We start from the raw sequence: 23,427 nt of genomic DNA, 5'->3' as shown, positions 1-23,427 counted from the left end.
AAACGCGGCCCCTGCGGTAAGTAGGACGCGCTTGCCCACCATGGAGTTCTGCCCTTGGTGCCTCCCGCCTTCTCAGGGCCACTTGCAGGTGCGACGCGGGGGAGCTTCCCGGAGCCCCCAGAGGAGCAGGGACTCGGTGTCCCCGCAGGCCTCGCCCTCGGCCCCCGCGCGCTCGTGACACCGGGGCTGTTTAGCTTCCAACTACTCTCAGAACCTGAAGAATCGCTCCTTTAAATTTTACAAACTCCGATGCCGGTTGAACTTTGGGGTTTCCACACATGATCACGGTGACCTCTCCGTCCTGGGAACCCCTGCAGGATGGGGTGCCACGCCCCTATCCTTGCCGGGACGGGCGGCCCTGGGGCTGACCCACGTCCTCACGTCTTGCTCCTCCACAAGATAAGTGGTCTCTCCCTCTGTTGTCCCGTCACTCAGGATTTCTTCCTCAGGGTCACTGCTTTGCCTCCCGCCCTGAGGTCCGCATGTGCCCCCGATCCGACCTTCCTGGGGGTTTGATTCTTGGCAGCGTCCTTCCTGTTGGTTCACACTTCCATCAGAATGTTGCTTTTGCTCGGGAATCACGTTGTAATGCAGGGTGCTTTCCCTGCCCCAGTCCCCGCTGCGCTGGCCTTGCTGTCCATGGGGGATGCTCTCTGCGGGCCCCCAGGAGCCTCACTGACCAGGGAAGCCCTGCCTAGCCCCGCATCCCGAGAATGGAGCGGCCAGCCCGCAGAGAGCAGCCGAAATCTGCCCTCGTGGCAAAGTCCCCAGGACCCTCAGGCCTTCACCCGCCGTGGCTGTGATGTGTCGCTCACCCATTCCCTCAGCCCGCCACCTGGCCAGAAGTGGCCGTGGCTCCCTCCCAGCCCCTCACTTCAACACCGGTGACCCCAGAAGCCCCACAGCCCACAGGTCTTCATCCCATAGCAAGAACAGCACAACTCTCTGGGAATGTGGCATCAGTTCTGTCCTTAAGGGAAGATTGTAGGAAGATTCTCTGAGGATTTAAGGCACAGAAGAGCGTGGTCACACAGCGTGGGTCTGCTTTTCCTGCCAACTTTCCCTCATCCTGATGGGGGTCTTCTTCCTGCATGTGACAGGTTTTCTGATGAGTCAGTGCCCATTTGTAAACGAAGCCCGCACTCAACTGAGGTGGTCACGGCCATGCCTGTGCTGGGGTCCTGGCGGTGCCTCTCCTGGGTCCTCGGCCCTGTGGGCCTCACACCCTCCAAGAGTGTTGCATCGCTGCTGTGGCCTGGGCAGATGCAGGACTCCCCTGGACCCTGGAGGGCCCCCCCCGCCATCCGCCTCCAGAGCTGGGCAGCCCTGGGGTCCCCTTGCCATGCAGGCTGCAGGAGGGGTCCACACACGGCCTGTCCGCCCCCTCCCATCTTGCAGATGGATTTGTGCAGCAGAAGCTGGAGACGGGTCGTCCCAGAAGCTGGGGGCAAGTGGGCCTCGCCCCCCCGCCTGTCCCGAGTGAATGGCTGGTCGAGGCCCCTGCACTCCTTCCAGGCGGTGGCCTGGGTCACGCTCCTCATCATGGCCATTGCCACCTTCGGCATCTTCATTCCCTTCCTGCCGCGTAACTGGAAGTACATTGCCTACAGTGTATCCTTTACTGTGGGAGCAGGGCCTCCTGTCCGAGGGAGGCCCCCAGAGCTGGCCCGTCCCCCTTGCCACTCTGTCCCCTGCACCAAGTGACCCACAGGTGCAGCCCCTTGCCCTCTGACCCCCCTCCTCCTCTTCACCCCAAACACCCACCGTGGCCACAGCACCTCATCGATATCCTACATGTGTTCCTGTGTGGCTCACTGGCTCGGGGTCCTAGCTAAAAGCACGGACTTGCTCGCCATCAGTTCTGGGAGAATGCTCCTGGTGGCGAGGGGCAGAGGGACCCTGGGGTGGGGCGGAGAGCCCTGAGGACAGGAAGGAGTCACACGGCCAGGGTGGACATGCAGACAAACGGACACAGCCCCGCCACGGCCACACGTGTGGTCGCACATGCAGATGCTTGGGAAGAAGGGTTTCTTCCTCGCATTTGAGCAGCCCGTCTGGCTCAGAGGCTGAAGGGTGTGTCCCAGGGCCGTGCATGGTGTTTCATCTCAGGGTCTGTCCGCAGGTCCACAGTGGGCTGGATCCAGCTGGCCGGGGTGGGGGAGCCACACCAGGATCCAAGGGGGTGTGTTTAGAGGGAGACACTAATTATAACAGTGGCCCGTCTTCAGCCGCTTGTCCCCGCGCTTTCTTGTTTGGTCCCTCTTGCGACATAGGGTGGGTGGTGGCCGGACCTGGCAGAGAGCACGAGCCTGCCAGCCGCTAGGACCCCTGAAGAGTAGCTCCAGGTGGGCAGACGCTGGGGACGTGGATGCACATGGGGCTGTCACGCAGGCTCCACGGTGCTGGGCCCCGTCCCCCGCCACACGGGCATCGCCCGCCTTGGTCCTTCCTCACGCCTTACCCTGTGGGTGGCAGATCCAGTTCCACCGGTGCACCCTTGTCTAGGGGCCACGCTGGTGGACTCCACCAGTGAGCCTCGGCATCCACCGTGGCCTGACGTGCAAGCCCGCCTCCTCCCCAGCACCACGCGGCCCCGACCTGGCTGGCCTGCCCCTGCGGGGCCCGCAGAGTGCCTGGTCCACAGGAGCGGCGCCGGGGAACGTGGGTCCCGTGTGCCCTGGGCACGGCCACCCCACCTCCAGGCCTCCGGTGTGGGGGGGGCGTGAGGTGGGGCCCAGGTATTTGTGTCTTTCACAACCAGCAAGATGGGCAGAGACCGTACCATCTCACAGCCAGCTCATCTTAAAATTTCTCCAGGGGTCCTCAAAACATGCTTCGCCAGGGGTTTTTAACCCAGAATCCAGTCACAGTTCACACTGGACATGCGGTGATGGGTCTCCTGTCTCGGGCCCCGCACAGCGTGCACCGGCGCCCTGCCCCACGGGTGGGCGCCCTCCCCACGGCTGGGGCAGCCTGCAGCTGGGCCTGGCCCTCCCCGTCGGAGTCACCCTCTCGCTGGGGCTTGTGAAACAGTGTCACTCCGACCGCGAGCTCAGCTCACGCTCTCGTGCAGGAGACCCACCGCCCGCAAGCTAGCGGCGGAGGGAACGGAGCCCCGGACGCCCACAGGTGTGGGCGGGCTCTCCTGCCTCCCGCTGCTCCTCCTCATCTGTATCCTGATCCTGACTGTGGGTTTGCTCACCTGCTGGGTTAAAATCCTCATCTTCATTGTCCCTTGACCATAGCTCAGCCTGTTTGGGGCCTTTTTGAGCTGCCCGTGTTCTTTGTCCAGGGGGCCCCCCGGGGGACTCACCTGCTTTCGGGCCCAGAGGGGGCTTGGGCCTGGGGCCCAGTCTGCGCTGCCCCCGGCGCCAGCCCCCAGTGAGGGATTCTGGCCTGCTTGACAGGCGTCCAGGACTCAGGCTGCCCTGGGACAGGGTGTCTCTCTGCCCAGCACCCCATGGGGCAGGCGACGTCCCTCAGGCCCCTGCAGCCGCCTGGGCGCTGTGCTCTGGCCGCTGGGGGGCGCCGGTGTCCTTCGGTGCCTGCAGGGGTGGGCTGGGGCCCCAAGGAGGTGGGCTGGGCCGGGTTGCAGCCTCTGGAAGCCTCAGCAGGGGAGGCAGACCCTCGGGTTCTTGGCTGACCCTCTGGGTCTGAGCTTCCCCCGCCATCCTGCAAAGGGAAGCAGCTCGGTCCCTGTTCCGTAGGGTCCACGGTGCAGAGGGGCTGGCGTCTGATGGGACGCGACTTAGTCTGAGGGCCGGTGGTGTGGCTGGGCCGAGAAGCCCCCGGGGAGCTGCCGGGACCCTGCTGCTGACCTCCGGCTCTGACCCCAGCTCTGGCGTGAGGCAGACGTGCCTGGGGCAGTGGGGGCTCTGGGGGCGCCTCACCTCTTCCTGCTGCAGAACCGGAAGGACGGGAGGGCCTGTGTCCTGGGCTGAGCCCGCGCCTGTTTACCAAACACAGATTGTTGCTAGGGGACCGTGGCCTCTGGGGCAGGGCCTCCTGCTTACTGAGGGAGACCTCCTACCCCCTTCCTTTTGCTTTTTGTTATTCACGGGAAACTGAGACACTCTTATGAGAAGATGGCACTTGAAAGTGAGAGCGGGAACCCACCCACCCTGTGACACTTTCGGGGCTCAGCCCATGCTCACTGACATCTAGAACGTGGGGCTGACCCAGTAATGGCCAGGCAGAATGGGGCGCCTTTTGCTGGTCCATATCATTCCTGTGGGTGACCTGGGGTCACCTTCTTGAGTGCTGGGCGGCGTTAGGTCAGACAAGCGGGTGGGCTGTGTTCTTGCTTGGGCAGCTTCATGCTCGAGGAGACTGTCGGGGGACTTGACCTACAGCATGGGGGCGCTGGAAGCCACACCCCTTTGTTCCTGGGGGACAGGTTCTGGGGGCGGCCTGGCGAGGGCACCTGCAGGGCTCAGACATCCGGAGGGATCGGCGGCAGGCAGCTCTGTGTGGCTGGCCCAGCGGCTCAGGTCAGGTGCCTCAGGCGCCTGCACTTTGAGGGTCAGAGTGTGGGCCGAGCTGTCCCCACACTGTGTCCCGGGCGGTGGTCTCGTGCGAGCCGAGTGTAGCCATGGGGGCAGAGGGCTTTGAGCACACATCCCAGCCCGGGCCTTACCTGCTGCCGTCCCGTGCTCCCTCCTGGGCACCTTGCCCGCCCATTTCTGAGGCAGGCAGAGGAAGGGGCCGCACCTGGGCCACAGCGGACTTCCTGCTGCATCGTCTGTCCTGCGGCTCAGGACGGGCTCCTGTTGCCCCGGTAACCACACAAACACAGCTCTAGGGAGCAGGTGCAGAGGGACGGGCAAGCCAGCACCATGCCGGTGTCTCCAGCTGTGACCGTGAAGCCCGGCCCAGCCCCTGACCACCCGCCAGCTGCCCACACCATGCATGGAACAGGGCCATGGTCTGCTCAGCAGTGGAGTAGGGGAGGCTCACGCCCTAGCCAGCCCTGCAGGGTCTGGTGGCCACACGCAGGGCCTTGGTATCTCTGCACCCCCTCCATGGCCCTGAGGGATCTGGTCAGTCCCTTCCTCCTGCAGGTCTCCCAGGGCCTGGCTTGTTCTCAGCTGCCCCTCCAGCTGCCCCTGGCCTGGGCACCAGCCTCCTGGTCTGTCTTGGCCCTCAGCTCACTCTCGCCCACCCTCCTGACAGCCACGCTCCCCCAGCAGGGCTGGCTCCTGTCGCCTCTGTGCCCACGTCTGGCACCCAGAGCCCTGCGTCTATACTGGTGCCTGGAGGCTAGAGGATGAGGGGCCATGAGCAGGTCTGGCCAGAAGCACTCAGGCTTGTTGTGCAGTGGCCTTCACGGAGGCAGGCCCATGTGGAGGCCGAGCGCTGTTGCCTGGTGGGCGACAGACCCCGGACCACAACAGTGGTGGAGCTTGAGAAGGACCCCACGGGGGCTGCCCGCAGAATGGAGCTATGACCCCAGCCCCTGCTCAGAGCCTGCAACCCCCTAAAATCACGGCAGAGCTTTGTGCACATGGCCGGTCATTTCCCCCACCACACCCTGGAGCCCGGCCTGTAACCCTGAGCCCTCCTGCTCGGAGCCAGTCTGGGGAAGCAGGGCAGGGCTGACAGGGAGGCGGCCTCCACCTCTTCTGTTTGGTTTCCATGGGGACGGTGTGTTGGTCCCGAGGTGGAGGAGGAGGAGAGGGTGAGATCGCAGGGCCTGGTTTTACCCTGGATGCCATGGAGGGCGTGGGTGCTGGAGAGCCGGAGGGGCCGGGGGCGGGGAAGACAAGACGAGACGGAGGCGCCCCATAGAGACTGCGTGTGGGCCCTTCCTCCCCACCTTCGTTTCTTGATGACACACCTGCTCTTGGAGTTGCCCGAAGAACCCCCACACCTCCTTCGGCACCCAGCATGGTGCCCACCCCCTGCTGACCCTCAGGCCCCCTGCAGGCGCCTCCAAGGCCCTGCTTCCAGCGGGAAAGCCTATCTCCGGTGGGAGCGAGCGTCGTCTTTCGTGGAGGAAGGACGGGGGGCACGCTCTGTCGGCCACAGGGGTGTGAGCGGACCGTCCTGGGACTCGGCCCTTGGCCAGGCGCCGCTCCCGTGGCCCCCTGAGTGGGCACCCTCGCTGTATTGTCGATGCCCGGCTGCATGTTCCTTGACGCCCCTTTCCCAGGTGAACGGCGGGCTCTTCTTTCTCCACTTCCTAGTCCACTTGATTGCAGTTTCCATCGACCCGGCTGAAGCCAACGTGAGGCTCAAGAAGAACTACTCCAAGCCGTTGCCGACCTTCGACCGGTCCAGACATGCACACGTGATCCAGAACCAGTATTGCCACCTGTGTGAGGTCACTGTGTGAGTGCCCGGGTGTGCGGGCAGGCGGTACCTTGGCCTCCCGTCGGCTGGCTGGCACTGCGCTCCTTGGACAAGGAGCCGTGGGCCTCAGACGCACGGGGCCCCCCCGCTCCACACGCCCCTATCAGACCTCTGCCCAGGCTGGTCGCGGCTTCCGTGGGCGGCCTGGGAGGGAGGCCCGTGGCTCAGGGTAGGATCTGAGCCCAGCTTCCCAGCTCGATCCTTGGCATCATGTGGCAGGCATGGCCAGGGAGGCCACCCCACCTAGGGCCTGGTCCTCCCGGCTGCCCGCCTCCCCCCCACAGGCGGGCGGGGGCTTCGACCCTGTCGTCCTCCTGCACACGCTGCTAACAGGCTGGTGGTCCTCAACTCTCCCTTCCCTTCCAGGAGCTCGAAGGCCAAACACTGTAGCGCCTGCAACAAGTGTGTCTCCGGCTTTGACCACCACTGCAAATGGCTCAACAACTGTGTGGGGAGCAGGAATTACTGGTGAGGGGGGCAGGAGGGAGCTGGGGGGGAGGGGAGACCCAGCTGTGGGGGAGGGGAGAGCCAGGTGTGGGAGCAGGAATTACTGGTGAGGGGGAAGCTGGGGGGGAGGGGAGAGCCAGGTGTGGGGGCAGGGTGAGGAGTCCAGGGCCCCAAGAGAGGGCTTCTGCAGGCTGGGGGCCTCATGGGTGAGGGGGTGAGGGCCATGGCAGTGGGGGGTCATGTGCTGTCCTCTGTCCTCGTGTGGTCTGGAGTCACCCCTGGATGTGTGAGGTCCAACCCGTGGGAAGGGGCGCGGGCTGAGCTGCCTCGTCCTTGACCCGCTGGCCTGGGCCCGGCCACATTCTCCCAGTGAGGCTGTCCGAGCTCAGAGGATGGGGGCCCAGGCTGCACTGGGAGCGAGCGTCCAGGCCTGGACGGACTCAGGTGCAGGGCCCCTGAGCATCGCCAGGACCCCACGGGCTGGGGCCTGGGCTCTGAGTGGCCGGGAGGGGCAGCAGAGCTCCCTGCACTCATTCGCACTGGCCCGCGCTGGCTGGTGACATGGCCGCCAAGGGGCTCCCCTGCTTCCCCACCATCCCGTGGCAGACGTGCCACGTGCACCCAGTCCTGGAGCTGGAAGACCACGTGAGAAATGCGCGGCTGGCTCAGGCCTGAAGAGGATCGCTGCTTTGAGCAGAAGGAAATACAAAGCTCTCATGATTAGAAAAACCCAATCAGCACTGGGGGACTGGGGGTGCCTGGGAGCCCCCGTCCCACCTCCTCCCTACAGAAGAGAAGCCCTGGGCTAGCGAGGGTGGGGCGGGCCGCCTCCTCACACTAGCAGGGCTCTCTTCTCCTCTGGACGCACCTCCTCAAGGCCTTGCTGCTGCGAGCTGGTCACCTTGAGGCCCAGTCAGCCGTCGGGGGACAGGGGAGGCCCTGCAGGACTGAGTGGGCCAGGCCCCACGGGGCACGCAGGGTGGAACTCAGAGGGCCTGACGGGGCTCCAGGCACAGCAGGCTGAGGGGGTTCCCAGCAGGGCGAGAAGCCCCTCGACCGCGGGTGAGCCCCAGCAGCCGTCCTGGCAGCCACTGTGCAGGGTCAGCAGGAGGGAGCAGGAGCCTGGCACACAGCAAGGTGGGGGCTGTGTTCCTCAAAAGGAGCACGCAGAGGTGAGGCAGGGGTCAGGGTGAGCACAGGGCCGCCGTCTGTGTGCATCTGCCCCAGATTCCCTCTTGTCCCTTCGACCATCCAGCAGAAAAAGCAAGAGGGAGTGATTGCCTTTAAAAGACGGTTTGTCCAAAAAAGTGGGCAAAGCCTGACAAGCCAGCGAGCCAGGTCTTCACAGAGAAAGGGCTGGATTAGGTGCTGAGGTGCCCCAGATGCAGGAATCAGGGAAGGAAGCAATGCTTCATGTCCTGAACGTCGGTTGGACAGGCTTTGGCCCCCACCCCATTGGGAACGCTGCCTCTTGCCAGGTGACAGCAGGACAGGACGGCCGAGGGGCTTCCAGCCTGGAGGGGCTCCCTGGGGACCAGAGCTAGGTGTGGGGCCAGGCCTGTGCCCCCTGCAGCTTGGGGACACACAGGAGGCTGGGCCTGTGTAGGATTGCGCAGGAGACGCACCTCGGGGGGCTTAGTGAGGGGCCACGATGCAACGGCCCTCGAGCCAGCAGCTCCCCAGGGCCCCAGGGCCATGCTCCACATGCACCCGACCCTTTGGGAATGCTCACGTTTTAGCTCTCCACCTAAAGATGTGTGTAAAGAACCCTCAGGAAGTTCTGGAAAAGCATCATGGAATCAACTGAATTCCAGCCGAAGAAAACACGTTGAGATTGAAACTGTTGAAGGAGTGGCTTCCTTCAACGTCACAACAGCAGAAAGCCTGGAGGAAGACCATGCCGTGGGAGCATATTCCAAGAATTGCCAACCACAGTTTATTTTCTGGATGGATGGATCATTCTCTGGGTCTTCTGAGCCAGGCAAGGGGGCAGGAGTGATTTTGGTCTAATGCCAAAGCACAAGATGTCAATTGTGCCCAAAAGTGTGCCTGGCCCCAGGGAGGGTGTGTGGAGATGGCCCACTGTGAGCTGTACCCGGCCAGGCACCTGTCATGGTGCCCCCTGGCCTCCCCGACCCAACCTGGCTCCAGTGCCCTTGATGCAGGGACAGCACCGGGACCCCCACCACGAGGAGGAACCGCCAAGTGCTCTTCCAGAGGGACTAGGCTTTGAGCTGGAACTGTCTTGCCTGCTCTCCATCCTGTCTACACTGCTGCACGCACACCCTGAAGTTTTCCTGAATGAGGAGACAAACGTGTTTTCCTTGGCCACTCAGAGCAAACGGTAGAATACAAGAAAATGCTTTCAAGCGTAAAAAGTACCTCAAACGATCTGCAGATAATACTGGGGTTACTTGCTCTCCCAGCTTTTGAAGTAGCAAATCCGTTACGCCATAGTTAGGATACAAACAGAACAATAGAAAGAGTGAAATTAATTTTAAAAAAACAAAACCATCCAATTCTGTGACCGGGCGGGAGCCCCCGGTGAGCAGCGGCCAGTATGTGGGGGATCCGTGCCCGCCCGCCCCACGTGGCCCAGAGCCTCTGCGTCCCTCCCTGTGAGCCAGGTGACCCCTCCTCACTCCTTGTGGGGGTTGAAGGGGAGCACGTCTGTAAGCCATGAGGCACAGAAGACGGAGGTGCCGTCAGGACGGCCGCAAACCAGCAGCGTCCCCTGGAGTGCTCCAGAGAGCCTCGAGGGACAGGAGACGGAAGAAGGCTGGGTCTTGGGTTCGGGGCCGGGGACACCCTGCGCGGGTTGCCGCACTTCCGGGGCTGTGGGTCAGCCGGCCCTGAGCCCCGCTTACCTCTGCCTCTCCCGCAGGTACTTCTTCCTCTCCGTGGCCTCCGCCTCGGCCGGCCTGCTCTGCCTGATCATCATCCTGCTCTACATCTTCATCCAGTTCTTCATCGACCAGGAGGAGCTCCGCACGCACCCCTACTACGAAAGTACATGTGGCTCCTCTGTGGCCTTGTTTCCCCTTGGGTCGCTCGCAGGTGTTAGCCTGTCCTTCCAGCCACCTCGGCGGTCAAGCCTTCCTTCTGGGGGGCGCCAGCCTGGCCTGCCCCCGGCTGGGCGAGCGGCGTGGCTGGGCAGCAGCAGGTTCAGGGCCCGCGGGTGCTGGCTGCTCAGAGACCGTGCTCCCAGGTAGTGCCAGGCGTTGGAGGGGGCCCTCCGCCCCATCACCCTGCAGCTGGTCTGGGTGGGGAACAGGGACGGGTGGGAGGACAGGGCTGCCTGGGGGCGGGTTCTGGCTGATGTGTGGCTGCAGGTCTCTGCTAAGTGGTGCAGGAGCCTGGCCTTGGGAACAGATGTGGGATTGGATGGGGCCTCAAAGTTATGTCCATGATCTCACCCTTGGACCTGGGACTGTGACCTTATTTGGGGAAAGGGTCTTTACAGATGTGATTAAGGATCCTGAAATGATCATAGGTTACCCGGGAGTGTGTGTGGAGGGGTGCTGGGTCCGTTGAGAATATCTGTATAAGAGACTGGAGGGACACGGCCACAGCCCAGGGGTGCCTGGAGGCCCAGGAGCTGGAAGATTGAGGACAGATCCTCCCCTACAGCCGTGGAGGGAGCTGGCCCTGCTACACCCTGACTTCCAGTCTCCATGTCTGTTGTTTAAACTGCCCAGTCTGTGGCCATCGGTCACAGCAGCCCCAGACACTGATGCAAGGAGGACTCCCGGGGACCGCCTCCTTTGTCTGTCCTGAGTGCCCAGGGACCTCAGCCCTTAGGGTGCAGAGCAAGGCTGCCTTTCTCAGCCCAGGCCTCTCTCCAGAGCACATCATAGAGCAGGAAAACAGAGGACCTTGTCGCTCAGCTCAGAATGTTCCAGGGACCCGCACTCGGCCCAGGCTCCAACATCGCTGTAAGGCCCAGCATCGGGCTCCAAAGCGGGTATGGACAGTGCCCTCCTCCCAGGAAAGTGAGCAGCCCGCAGAGCCAGTGATGATCTGCTGGTGGGACCAAGCCCCCACGCCTCCCTTCTCCGGAGCCTGCACCATTGGAGGGGTCCCGCTGCCTTGCAGCCTCTTCCTGGGGGGGCTGTGCCCTGTGCACCTTCACCCCGAGGCCCGCACAGCACGTTGTGGCATGGACTTTCTGACCTGCATCTGCTCCGAAATGCATTGGGTTATTTCTACGGTAAAAGGGAACAACAGGGGTCTCGTTGAGGCCAGGCCCCACTCAGAGGATGTGCACACAGCCAGCTGGAGGCCTCTGCCTGCCACCCCTCCTGACAGTCTCCACATGCAGCCTGAGCCAGAGGGCTAGCCGGAGCCGGAGCCTCCAGCACAGTCAAGGTGGGCACTGGGGCTTCCACGTGTAGGCCCGCCCCACCACGTGGCTTCTCAATGCCCCTACACACTGCATCTGGTGAGCGGCGACCTCAGCACACCCCAGTGCCCAGAGCAGCACCTCTGCGCGTTTCCTGATGGCCTCCCGACACGGGCGTTAGCTGGGCCGGCACTGCTGTGTGCTGTGAGGACATGGGGCAGGGTGACCCTGGCCTCTCTCTGGGACTTGCAGGCTCTGGAACCACAGTGGGACCAGCTATACGTGAATGCCTGAAGACTGAGGCAATATCCTGGGTTTGCTGTTCCAGAAAATTCCACGGGGCTGCTTAACCACAACTCCCTGGGACACTTTGCTGTCATTGGTGGGAACTCATTGAAGCATCACCAGCTAAAGGGACAAGCGTGCGGTCCAGCCAGCCCCACGCACGCACGCGGCCACACAACACAGTGGGCCCGGCAGCCACCGTTCGGGGCGTCACAGAAGGGACTGGAGTCAGGGCATTTCAGACGGAATTCTACCTCATGGGCCTGCCTGCAGATTCATCAGTGCTCTTCTTACACTTAAGTTTGGGGCACAGAGGACCATGTTCTGGAATTGCCCCGAGGCGCTGGCTACAGCCTTCTGGTCCTCTGTGACAGTGGCTGGTTGAGAATGGGGAAGGTCCAGCAAGGACCAGCGAGGACCTGGCTGACGGGCAGGGTGGGTGTTGGGGCCAGGCAGGGGTCCAGGCTCTGGGACCTGGACACTTAGTTAACTTCCTCCAGCCCCATAAAGTGGGATTGTCAGGGGGCTGCAAGGGCACTTAGGTAGGGCAGGGCACACACCTGGGCAAGGAAGAAGAGCTCCCTTGGGCTGGTTTCCTTCTCCCACCACCGAGCTCTGTCTCCCGAGGAGAGGTGCAGCCATGCCCCGGGTGCTGGACATGATGCATGTCTCCCTTGCTTCCACAGAGGTCTCCAACAAGAACACTTGGATGCTCTTCCTCCCCCTTTTCCCTGTAAAGGCAAAGACCCTAGTGGTCCTGGGCATTGGGGTGTTCGTGCTGCTGTTGGACATCGTCAGCCTCCTGCTGCTTGGGCACCTGCTTATCTTCCACCTCTACCTAAGTATGTGTCCCAGCCCCTTGAGTTCACATGTGTCCCAAGGCAGAAGACTGCTCAGCTGGCCCCTGCCAGAGTGAGCACAAAAGACAAATCACAGGATGGGAAGAGACACCCCTTGAGGGACAGCAGGGCTCGTTCTGTTCTGAGGCCTGCAGAGACCATGAGAGGGGTTTTCAGAGCAAGTTAGAATGTTCAGAGATAAAGGAGCAGAATCTGAGGCAGGAACAGGGCACCTTGCAAAAAGAACAGGGGATTTGGAAAAGCACCACATCCTAACAATGAGAAACAGTCAACCAGTGGCAGGGTATCTGCTAACCACACTCACCGCAGGGAGCCTGGTTTTCTGGTGTCCACACAGCAGTGGCGTTGCAGGCTCCACTGCTCCCTGGCACGGGGGGTGAGGGCAGGACTTCAGCACCCCATGAAGCCCTTCCTTGAATGTACCTTACTCCATGTGGCCTCTGTGTGGGAGAGGGCAGCACCAGTGGGCTCTATGTGGCTGCTGGGCTGGTCTGTGCAGGCAGTGTCCTCATGTCCTCTGTGGAGCCAGGGCCAGATCGGCCCAGGCCCTCCCTAAAGCTCCTGCACACTGGCCGAGGGGGACAGGGCTACATTTGGGGACAGTGTCCCAGTCACAGCATTCATGATAGCCAGCAGGTGGCAAGTTGGGCAGGTCCAGAAGCCTGCTGCAGCCACTCAGGATGGTCGGATGCAAGACTGGAGAACAAGTCCACGGGACTCACGGCTACCTGGAGATCTGAGGAGAGGGACCAAAGGGCCCCAACTCAGGCACCCGGGAGGGTAGTGGTGCCATGGTCACTGTGGGGATATGCACAGGAGACCCCTGGAAGGGAGAAGCACACCGAGCTTAGGGCTCAAGGTGTCGCTTATAGGGGATTTGGACATCAAAGAACAGACTTCTAGAACAAAGTTGGGATATTAGCTCTTGTTAGTTAGAGTAAAATTCCCCTAAAATGTAGCTGCTTGAAACAACAGTTAGTGCCTTGCAGTTTCTGTGGGTCCCCCGGCCCTGCTCTTCCATCAGGTGCCAGGAGGGGCCGCCGTCTCATCCGATAGGGGAGGATCCACTTCTAGGCTCATCACCAGAGCAGTGGCAGGTCAGTTCCTGACCTCAGTTCCTTGTGAGTTGGTGGCCAGTGTCTCCTGCCGCTCCTTGTCATGCGGATGCTCCAACACAGAGCATCTTAGCATCTTTCAGTGGGGCAGCTGGCTTCAGCTGAGCAGACAAGAGAGAGGCAAGAGAGGGAGCAAGACAGAGCCAGCCTTTTGTAACCCAGTCATGGAAGTGATGCCCCATCACCTCTTCTGCAAGGCACTGGGGTCAGCCTGCTCTCTAGGGGATGGGACTACATGAATGCCCTGACGTGGGGGGACTGCTGGGGGACACATCAGAAACTGCCAGCCACTGGATGCTTCATTCCGAAGCTTGGGAAAAGGACACCCAGACGAGTCTGCAGCACATGAGTAGGAGTGGGAACGTTGGTGAGCGCCAGATCTCCCGGGAAGACATGCAGATGTGGGAGTGCCAGCAGCAGGGGTGTGGGGAAAGCCACCTTCACACAAGCGGGAGAGAGAACATCCCAAAGGGCAGTGGCCCCGAGCTCCTGTGTTAGAGCTGCTAAGGCTGGAGGGAACACGGTGGACCCTCCCTCAGTGCACACTGTGCTCTGGCTCAACCGCATCTCCTCTTGTTACCGTCAGATGATGAGTGTGAGCTCTGGGAAACGCACAGTTTGCTTACCGTCTGATGGTAACGGTAGCTGTGCAAATCCATGCAAAAGAGTGAGTGTTTTCACTAGCATGTAACCAAGTGCAAGTTTATACCCTCCAACAGATACAGATTCTGAGGGAGTGTGAAGAATGCAGTAAGAACCAGGTGGAGTTAATTGAGAAAGAGAAGCCAAAGCAAACAAAAACAAAAGCGCTTGTACAAACCACCCAGGGAAGGGGATGGGCTGCATTCTGCAGGAGCTCACTCCACCTGGGAAGAAGCCTCTGAGGGCTCCACGGGGGTGTGTGGAGTGCCCCCCCCCCTCCGTCTGCTCCTCGAACTGCAAATAGGCTTCTGTGGGTGGCCTTCTCACTTTCCAGAAATAATTAGAAGCCATCTGTCCTCATGTTTGTTAGTTTTAGGAAAAGAGAAATGGGAAGTTGGGCGCCTCCACTGAAGCACATGGCTGAAACAGGCACAGAACCCATTTCATGAATAGTGCTGTCCACTGAGAGGTCTCAGATGCTCTTTCAGTGACCTGGGGTGCTGCTACCACGATGCTGGAGCCAGTGGCTCAGCCCAGCTGAGCTGGGCACAGCCTTCAGTGTAGGTCCATGTTGACTTTGCAGGCCTGGGAGGCAGGCAGGGGTGGGGGGCCTCAGGCCTTGGGGGTGTGAGGAGCTGCTGTCTGCTACCCACAGGCCAGATGGGCTCTGGTGTGGCCATCAGCAGCGCCCCAGTGCTCCAGGTTAGGAAGCAGCTCCCAGCACCCTGAGGGGAGCTCTGGAAGGCCGGGTTGTGGCACGCAGGCCGCTCTGCTTGCGTAATTGATTGTTTCCTCCTCTCTCCTGTCTAGTGGCCAAGAAGTTGAGCACATTTGATTACATGACACAGGGCCGCCAGCAACAGACTCCAAAAGCTTCAGCAGAAAAGGAAGAGCTGTCCTTCCAAATAGAATTCCCACAGGTACCAGGTGTCCCTCTGCTTCACCATTCATATTATCTAGGCCTGGGACAATGCCCAGGGTCACCTTGCATCTGGGACTTCTCAACCACAATCCTTTGTTTCTATGTTGGCACAGTCCTCTGAGTCTGTGTCTGTGTGTATATGTGAGTCTGCATGGTGTGAGATGCAGTGCATGTGTGGTTGTGTGTGTATGTGTGTTTGGAGTGATGCAGTGCATGCTTGTGTGTGTGACTGTATGAGTGTGCATGATGTGTGTGATTCAGTGCATGTGTGTGTGGTTGTGTGTGCATATGTGTGTGATGCAGTATGTGTATATGTGTTGTGTGTGATGCAGTATGTGCATTGCGTGGTGTGTACAATGCAGTGCATGTGTGTGTGTTTGTTGTGTGCTGTGCATGTGTGTTATATCATTTCTACATTCACTATCTATAAAATCAAGCCAGCGGGGCTGACTCCTTTTAGGCCCACATATTTCCACAGCTGCTTCTCATCAAAATTAAAAACATTTGCTTTTCAAAAGGTCACCATTAAGAAAATGAAAATATAAGCCACAGGCATAAATGAAATAAATCATACACTTGTGTCCAGAAAATATAAAGAACTTTCAAAATTCAATTATAAGAAAATGACCCAGTGCTTTAATTTTTTTTTTTTTTAAGATTTTATTTATTTGACAGAGAGAGAGATACAGTGAGAGAGGGAACACAAGCAGGAGGAGAGGGAGAGGGAGAAGCAGGCTCCCAAGGAGCAGGGAGCCCGATGCGGGGCTCGATCCCAGGACCCTGGGACCATGACCTGAGCCGAAGGCAGACACTTAACGACTGAGCCACCCAGGTGCCCCAAAGTGCTTTAATTTTTTAAATGGGCAAAAGATTTGAACCAACTATTCTCCAAGGAGGGTCTGCGGGTGGCAAATAAGCACACAAAAGATGGTCAACGTCATTTACCATTAAGAAAACACAAAACCACAGTAAGATACCATTACACACCCACTGGAATGCCTGTAATCAGGAGGATGAACAGTAACAAGTGTTGGTGAAGCTGTAGAGATAGAAGTCTCATACGTTGCTATTGGGGAGATCCAATTAGATCACTTTGATAAGAAGTTTGGCATTTTCTTAGAAAGTAAAATCTAGGGATGCCCGGGTGGCTCAGTCGGTTAAGCAGTGGCCTTCGGCTCAGGTCACAATCCCAGGGTCCTGGGATGGAGCTCCTCATCAGGCTTCCTGCTCGTAGGGGAGCCTGCTTCTCCCTCTCCCTCTGTCACTCCCCCTGCTTGTGCTCTCTCTCTGTCAAATAAATAAATAAAACCTTTTTTAAAAAGTAAAATCTATACTGGCCATTTAAGTGGGCAATCCCACTCCCAGTTTCTTACCTAATAGAAGTGAAAACACGGGTATTCCTGTAACAAGGGTGCTATCCCCCAGTGAGATCATTTCCCAGGACCCAGGAGACTCTGAGGTACCATTACTCAAAATTAATAACTGACTTGAATTTTGTATAATAAGTTCACTGTCAACAGTTTTTTCACTTTATGAATTTTTATCGCCCACAGCAAGCAGGTGATGACCAGAGTTCATCTGTACACAGGTAAGTTTGTAAGCTTACTGGAGTTGTTCTATGTTTGAAAAATACTCTACGCCCTTAAGAGTTTTGCTTTAAAAAGTCTTCTTTACTCCAAGGTTATACAGATATCCTCCATATTCCTCGCTAATATTTTCATCGTTTTTATTCACGTTCTTTGTATTTTGGTTTCCAAGCTATCCTGAATTGTTCTGCGTTCACGAAGAAGGGCTTAATTACCGTAGCCAGCTCCCAGGCCAGGGTGCGCCCTGCTCCCCTGGGAGACCCTCTTCCGGGCGCGCCCGCCCTGAACGTCCGGCAGGTGAAACACCCGCCTTGGCATTTTTAAATTTTTCATTGCTCTTGACAATTCTTTCACGTTTCTATCTTTCCACGTAAGCTCTAAAACCCTCTCGTGCGGTTCCCAGACACGCAGCGCTCGCAGTGGAGTCGCATTAGACGTTCCCCTGACAGGGGAGGGAGCGAGGCCGCGGGTCCCAGCCCCCCGCCCGAACCGCCCCGGAAGTCGGTCTCCCCCGGGGAGCGGGCCGGAAGTGCCGCCGCTCGCTCCGAGGGGCGCGCGGAGCTGGGCCTGCGCGGAAAGCTGGGCGGCGCGGCTGTCGCCTTCGGGCGGGGCGGGGCGGGGCGGGGCGGGGCGGGGCGAACGGACCGCGCCCGCTCGCGCGACCGGCTGTCTGCGGGGAAGGAGCGTTCGCTCCGCATCCCCCGCTGCTTCCTTCGGCGCCGGGTAGCGACGCTGCTGTGAAAACGCGGGTCCTTTGGGGTTTCACTGGAAGCATCGCCTCGCTGGGGTCCTTCACGGACAACCTGAGCGCATTCCCTCGCCCTGTCCAGCTGGGTGCGAGCCGCCTGCGGAAAGAGCCGAGACTCAACCCGGTTTCGGACGGTCGGTGCAGACGCAGCGCACGGCCGGGGGACCCGCAGAAGTCGGGGTGCGCGCGCCGCGCAGGGGCCCGGGGTGGACGCGCGCGTCCCAGGGCCGGGAGACGCAGAAGTCCGGTGCGACGCAGCACAGGGCCGGGGACCTGAAGAAGTGCAGGCGTGCAAGCCAGACAAGGCTGGGGACCTGCGGTCACTCGCAGCACCTCGCGCTGCAGCCACTTCTGGCGCTCTGAGCAGTGTCTTCCAAGTTCCGTTTTTAATATTCTTTTGTGAGTTATACACACACTGCCTTGTTTTTTGTAAAATTATCATATTGTGCAACTCTTTAAAAGCCCTTTTAAAAAATTCCATATACCTTCCACATTGTTAAAAGAAAAAGAAACATGATTTTTGTGAATAGAAGTTATTCTGTCGTTGGGAGGAACCATATTCCTCATTTCTGGAATATTTATTTTCAATTTAGTGTTGTCTTCTCCAACAGGAAAATGAACTAACTTTCACTGTTGAAGGGCCCGTTGTTGAAGTGTAGTACAAACCTCTGGGTGCGCTGGGCAGTAGGGAACAGTGGCCTTTCTTTATTGCACAAGTGTCCCTAGGGGAACCTGATAGCCGGAGAGTCCACTGCCTGGACACTCACAGCCTTATATTTCAGGCAAAGCCTGCTATAGCATGTCAGGGTCTCAATTCCTAGAGATCAAGGAATATGTTTAAATCACTTGACAGGATATCAATCCAAAGAAGAAACCTTCACTCAGTTAAGTGCCCCTGGAGTGAGATGATGTTAATCACCGGTATATTTTAGGGGAGAACTTTGTGAAGGACTTTCTCAAGTGCTTCTCTCTAACAGTAGTTATCAGACCAGTTTATTGGGAGTATTTCTTCTGGACCGTTTAACTGCTATGGAGGTAGGATCATATGTATAAAGACTTCTCTTGCCTAATTTCACAGGTGTTCCACTCAGTTAATGTCCATCAAGTGGTTTGTATCAATTTTCTGTTGCTACAGGGCAATTCCCACAAATTTAGTGTCTTGAAACAAGACTCATTATCTGAAAGTGTGCATGGGTCACATGCCTGGGCAAGTACAGCTGGGTCCCTTCCCGGTGCCTCTCAAGGCACAGTCACGGTTCACCAGGTCAGCTTTCCTTTCCGGAGGTAATGGGGAAGAATCTGCTTCTAGGCTGATTCAGAATGCTGATAGAATTGTTGCTTTCCCACACTTGCCACATTGCCCCTCGGTCTCTAAGTCGGTCACTGTGGGTCTAGTCTTCTCATACTTCAGATCTCTTGGACCTCCTCCTCTTCCTCATTTCTCAAATTTTAAAGGTTCGTGTGGTTGCATTGGACCTACTTGGATAATCAAGGACAATCCTGCATTCATTTCCTACAGCTGCTGCAAGAAATGAGCACGGAATGCCTTGGGCTCCGAGGCCCATGACTTGGTCCACTTGTAACCAAGCCTGCTGCCCCCACAGGCTCGTGAAGGTGGGGGTCCATGGTGGGGTGCCACAGCAGGAGGAGCGCCTCTGTGGCCTCCCACTGGCAAGCGGGTGTAGACCTTTCCCGGAGGAGCTCCTGCAGCGTGTCTCACATTGTGCAGTCAACCCAGGAGCACACAGACAACATCCCAGGAGCTGTTGGCTCTGAGGTTCTGCAGGCGAGGGCATCACAGTAATGGCGAGTGAATGGCGCTTGGCAGCCATCAGCAGGGCTCTCTGAGCTTACTGCCCAATGCAGGGCCCTTCTTTGCTGATAGGAGTCTTTCCTTCCTTTTGCCCCATCCCTGCAGAGAGAAGCACAAGGAGCCCCAGCCACTCTGGAAGTGCCCAAGTCTCTGTTCCACCACGGCCGTCCACCCAGAGAGCTCCTTGATGCTAGTGGTGAGCTCAGAGCCACAGGGCATGTGTGCTGAATCTAGGATGAGAGCCAAATGGAGGTTCTCAGGCTCCCCCAGGAACGAGGACAGAAAATGCTTGGAATGGCTTGTTTGACTGATCTGAAGCATTTACTTGGTCCTCAGGGGTGCTACTCATATGGGAGCAAAGCGGGGGAGGGGAGTAGAAGAAAAGGTGAGGGACAGAAAATATTCTTAACTGTGGGGCTTGTATTGTATGTGTGTGTGAGAGAGAAAGAGAGAGAGAGAGAGAGAGAGATGCAGTAGAAAAATGGGCTTACTAAAACTGAGCGATATATGTGTGCTTTAATGAAAGATACTTACGTCTGCACTCAACAGGCTTTGAGGTGCACCAGAAAATAAAATGATAGGTGGATAATCATATGGTAAAAAAAAAAAAATACTGCCAAACTTTAACAATGATAGAATCTAGGTGTCGAGTTTAGGCTTTCTTGTACAATCCTTTCAACTTTTCTGGATGTTTGAAATTCTTCATTAAAAAAGTGTTAGGGACTCACTGTAAGAAACAGACATGGAGTGAGCCTCAGGGCTGCCTCCTTTTGGACCCACTTTCTGCAGCTGTCTGGGAGTTTCTGGTGGGTTATTTTAAAGCAGGGCTTGTGACTATGCTGACTTTTGAAGATCACAGGTGACTTTATATTCTCTGTGGGAGGAGTTCCATCTCACCAAAGTCCCTGCAGGGCATCAGAGGGAGGGCTCCTTGCAATAATTTAGAAGTAGGAAGTGGTTGGTACCCACCTTTAGTAACAGTGATATTGTCAGCAAAATCATTTTCCTTGCTTGCAACTTGGAAGTTTGGAGACACATTTAGTGGAAACCATCATGCCTCCAACCTCTCCCTACCCCAGACTCAGCCACTAAAAGGCGACCCTCACTCCAAGCCATGAGCAGATAGCCACAGACTTTTCTTTGCTGCCATTAAAACCAGGGTGACCCTATGTCCCAATTTGCCTGGGACAGTCCCATGTGACACCTGCTACCAGCCCTGTCCATGTGCCTGCCACTGTGACAGACACTTGTCTTTGACCATTATGTTAAATCCTGCTAAGGATGCTCCCAGACACAGCTTTATAGTTTCTGTTTGGTGTCCACCAGGGTGGAATCAGGCCAAGCTCACCTCCTAAATGAACATAGATATTTAAGACTCTGAGAGAAGATACTTTGTTCTGTCCCACACCTAGCAGGACAAATTCTTGTCAGTATTCAAGAACATAGAATACCAAATATGCACAATGATTTTTAATGCAAAAGCAGTAACATTACAGGCTTGGGTCTCTTAAAATTTTCTATACTTAAAACGTTCCAGGGTTGAAACATGCTTTTTTAAGAAAGGGAGTGATCATTCTACTTAGCTGACATGAATTACCAAAACTGATTACAAAAGAAATCGAAAGTTTGAATAGACATATAACAAACAAAGACAACCACTGATTAAATTTCTCACAAAGATCCCAGGTGATCTTTGTGAATTGATGGTTTCATTGATAAATTCTACCTGAGGAATACATGAGCTGATATCATTCATGAATACAGAGGCAAATATCATTAACAAAATATTAGCAGACCAAATGTAATTACAGAGAAACAGTATTATTACACCATGATTGAGTGAGGTTTATTACAGGAATGCAAGATTGGTTTAACACCTGGAAATAAATTAATGTAATCACCAAATTAATAAAACAAAGAACATTAAACCTATGAGCACATTAGTCAAACAGAAAAAACCATTTGACGTGATAACACATCTATATATGACAAAAACAATTGCACATCCTGGGGCATGGGGAACACCCTCAATCTGATAAGGAGCACCTAATGAGACTTACCACTAATTCACACTTAATTCATTCTGAATACTTTCCCCTAAGATTGGGACAAAAGCAAGAATGTCCACTTCAAACTTCTATTTGACATTTCACTCAAGTTCCAGCCAGTGCAACACAGCAAGAAATATAAATTAAAGATATAGATTTGAAAATGAAACTGTATTTATTTGCAGGAAACATGCTTCTAACAAATCTGTAAAAAAAATCTGGTAGAAATAATAAGACAGCTCAATAAGGTGGTAGGATACAAAATCAATATAAAAACCTCAATTATATTTCTGTATACTGGCAAAGAAGAATCTGAAAATGATATTAAGAAAACTATTCCATTTGCAATAGCTTTGAAAATAATAAAATAATAAAATAAGTGCCAAATCTGTATACTTAAATCTATGAAGTATTGAGAGAGATTAAATGCAATCTAAATAAATGGAAAGATTTGGAATACTCATGGACTGGAGCACAAAATATTGTCATGATAGCAAATTTCCCCTAAATTGATCTATAGACTTACCATGATCTGTACTGAATTTCCAGCAAGCTTTTTTTTTTTTAAGGAAATAACAAGCCAATCCTAAAATATATATAGAAATTCAGAGGACCTAGAGCGACCAAAATAATTTAGAAAAAGAAGCAGCAAATTGGAGGACTTACACAACCTGCCTTAAAAATTTATGATCAAGCTACAGTAATCAGGGCAGTGTGGGACTGGAAGAAGATAGACCATACAGATCAGTGGAACAGAGTAGAAACTCCAGAAATAAAACCTGAGCAGCGGATGTTAAACGGAGGTGCACAGGACAATTCAACGGGGAGAGAAATGAGAGTATTTTTAATAAAGGTGCTGAAACAATTGGATAACTATATCCAAAAAAAGAACTTAATACCCTACTTCACACCATACACAAAAAAAATAACTCAAAATCAATCATAGACCTGAATTTAAGAGTTAAAATATAACACTTTAGGAAGAAAACAGAATAAGATCTTTGTGACCTTGAGTTAGGCAAAGTTTTCTTTAACATGATCCCAAAACACCATTAAGGGAAAAAAATGAAAAATTGGACTCCATAAGAAATAAAGCATTTGGTCTTCAAAAGTCACCATTACAAAAATAGAAACTATAAGTCACAAGCTGGAATAAATATCTGCAAACCATGTACTTATATCCAGAATATATAAAGAACTCTCAAAACTTAATAAGGAAAAACAGCCCCAATTTAAAATGGGGAAGAGATTTTAATAAACTTCGACAAACAGGATATATGGATGGCAAATAAACACCTGAAAAGGTGTTTGGCACCACTCACCATTCGGGAAATGCAAATGAAAACCACAGGAAGATAGCACTTCATACCCAGTTAGCATGGCTCGCTCGAAAACGCGAACAATGCCCAGTGCTGGGCTGATGCAGAGAAACCGAAGCCCCGCGTGTCCACAGTTCAAAGTAACAAGGGAATTTGAAAGTGATGCCACTTTGGGAAGCAGTTTGGCAGGCTCTTAAAAACTTGAATATATTCTTACCATTTGACGCAGAAATCCCACTGCCCGGCTCTTACTAAAGAGGGACGAGGACACCAGTGCTCACAGGGTGGGTGGGGGAGGAGGGGAGCTGTCCCTCCGCGAGACCCCTTCCAGGGACGTGTCTGAGACACGCTTACTTGATGCTGACTAATAACGGACTGGGTTTTCTGAAAGAATAACCTGAGTATCAACAATTTCTCCTTTTTCTTCATTTTCATTTACGCAGCGAACAGATGGCGACCAGAGCTCATCCGCACAGAGGTAGGTTGTATGCTTGCTAGAGTTGTTGGATCTGTCTGAAAGTAGGCTGCCTGCTCTTTGTAACTCAAATTACTTTGGAAAGTAATCCATCTCTGATGGGATATTTTAAAACAATGTGTAACATCGTTTCACTTAACATTAACACGTATCCACCATCTTTTTGGCTTACCTTACTTGCGAAAACTGCAATAGTTCTCCACTCCGTCTGTAACCGCTGATACCTGAACCGATATGCGAAGGTCAGTGCTCACTGATTGTGTCAATCAGAGAACATGTGGAGAGCTGAGTCCGAACCTCCTCCTTAGGACGTCTCATAACACCTGGTTTCGCGTTGCTCCCGGGGGCCCCGGAGCGCGGCTCGCACACACACAGGCACACACGAGTTTCCCCGCGAAATCAGAGGCAGAAAGTGGCCCGTCGTGAAGGTCACGACCCAGGCTAGGCACCCACTTTAAAACGCGCACATTGAAA

General features: G+C 55.7%; 1 protein-coding gene across 6 annotated transcripts in view; it reads left to right on the top strand.

The window, feature by feature from the left end:
- LOC118006279 (probable palmitoyltransferase ZDHHC11) overlaps positions 1 to 23,427 on the top strand; it is a 45,109-nt gene that overhangs the window by 3,800 nt on the left and 17,882 nt on the right. For 5 of the 6 annotated variants that reach the window (XM_034998873.1, XM_034998871.1, XM_034998872.1 and 2 more), the window contains 9 exons: positions 1,399 to 1,611; positions 6,152 to 6,330; positions 6,718 to 6,819; positions 9,683 to 9,807; positions 12,112 to 12,267; positions 14,853 to 14,962; positions 16,518 to 16,552; positions 19,217 to 19,307; positions 22,922 to 22,956. In XM_034998873.1, the coding sequence (XP_034854764.1) occupies positions 1,399 to 1,611; positions 6,152 to 6,330; positions 6,718 to 6,819; positions 9,683 to 9,807; positions 12,112 to 12,267; positions 14,853 to 14,962; positions 16,518 to 16,552; positions 19,217 to 19,307; positions 22,922 to 22,956 (1,046 nt within the window). The remainder of the gene's footprint in view (positions 1 to 1,398; positions 1,612 to 6,151; positions 6,331 to 6,717; positions 6,820 to 9,682; positions 9,808 to 12,111; positions 12,268 to 14,852; positions 14,963 to 16,517; positions 16,553 to 19,216; positions 19,308 to 22,921; positions 22,957 to 23,427) is intronic. The other variant, XM_034998874.1, reaches the window with a different exon arrangement.

The sequence above is a fragment of the Mirounga leonina genome, unplaced genomic scaffold (genome assembly GCF_011800145.1).
Source record: "Mirounga leonina isolate KUSES-001 unplaced genomic scaffold, KU_Mleo_1.0 Mir_95, whole genome shotgun sequence".
Classification (NCBI taxonomy): Eukaryota; Metazoa; Chordata; class Mammalia; order Carnivora; family Phocidae; genus Mirounga; species Mirounga leonina.
The sequence above is the reverse complement of the archived record's forward strand: the minus strand, read 5'-3'. Positions and strand labels throughout refer to the sequence as shown.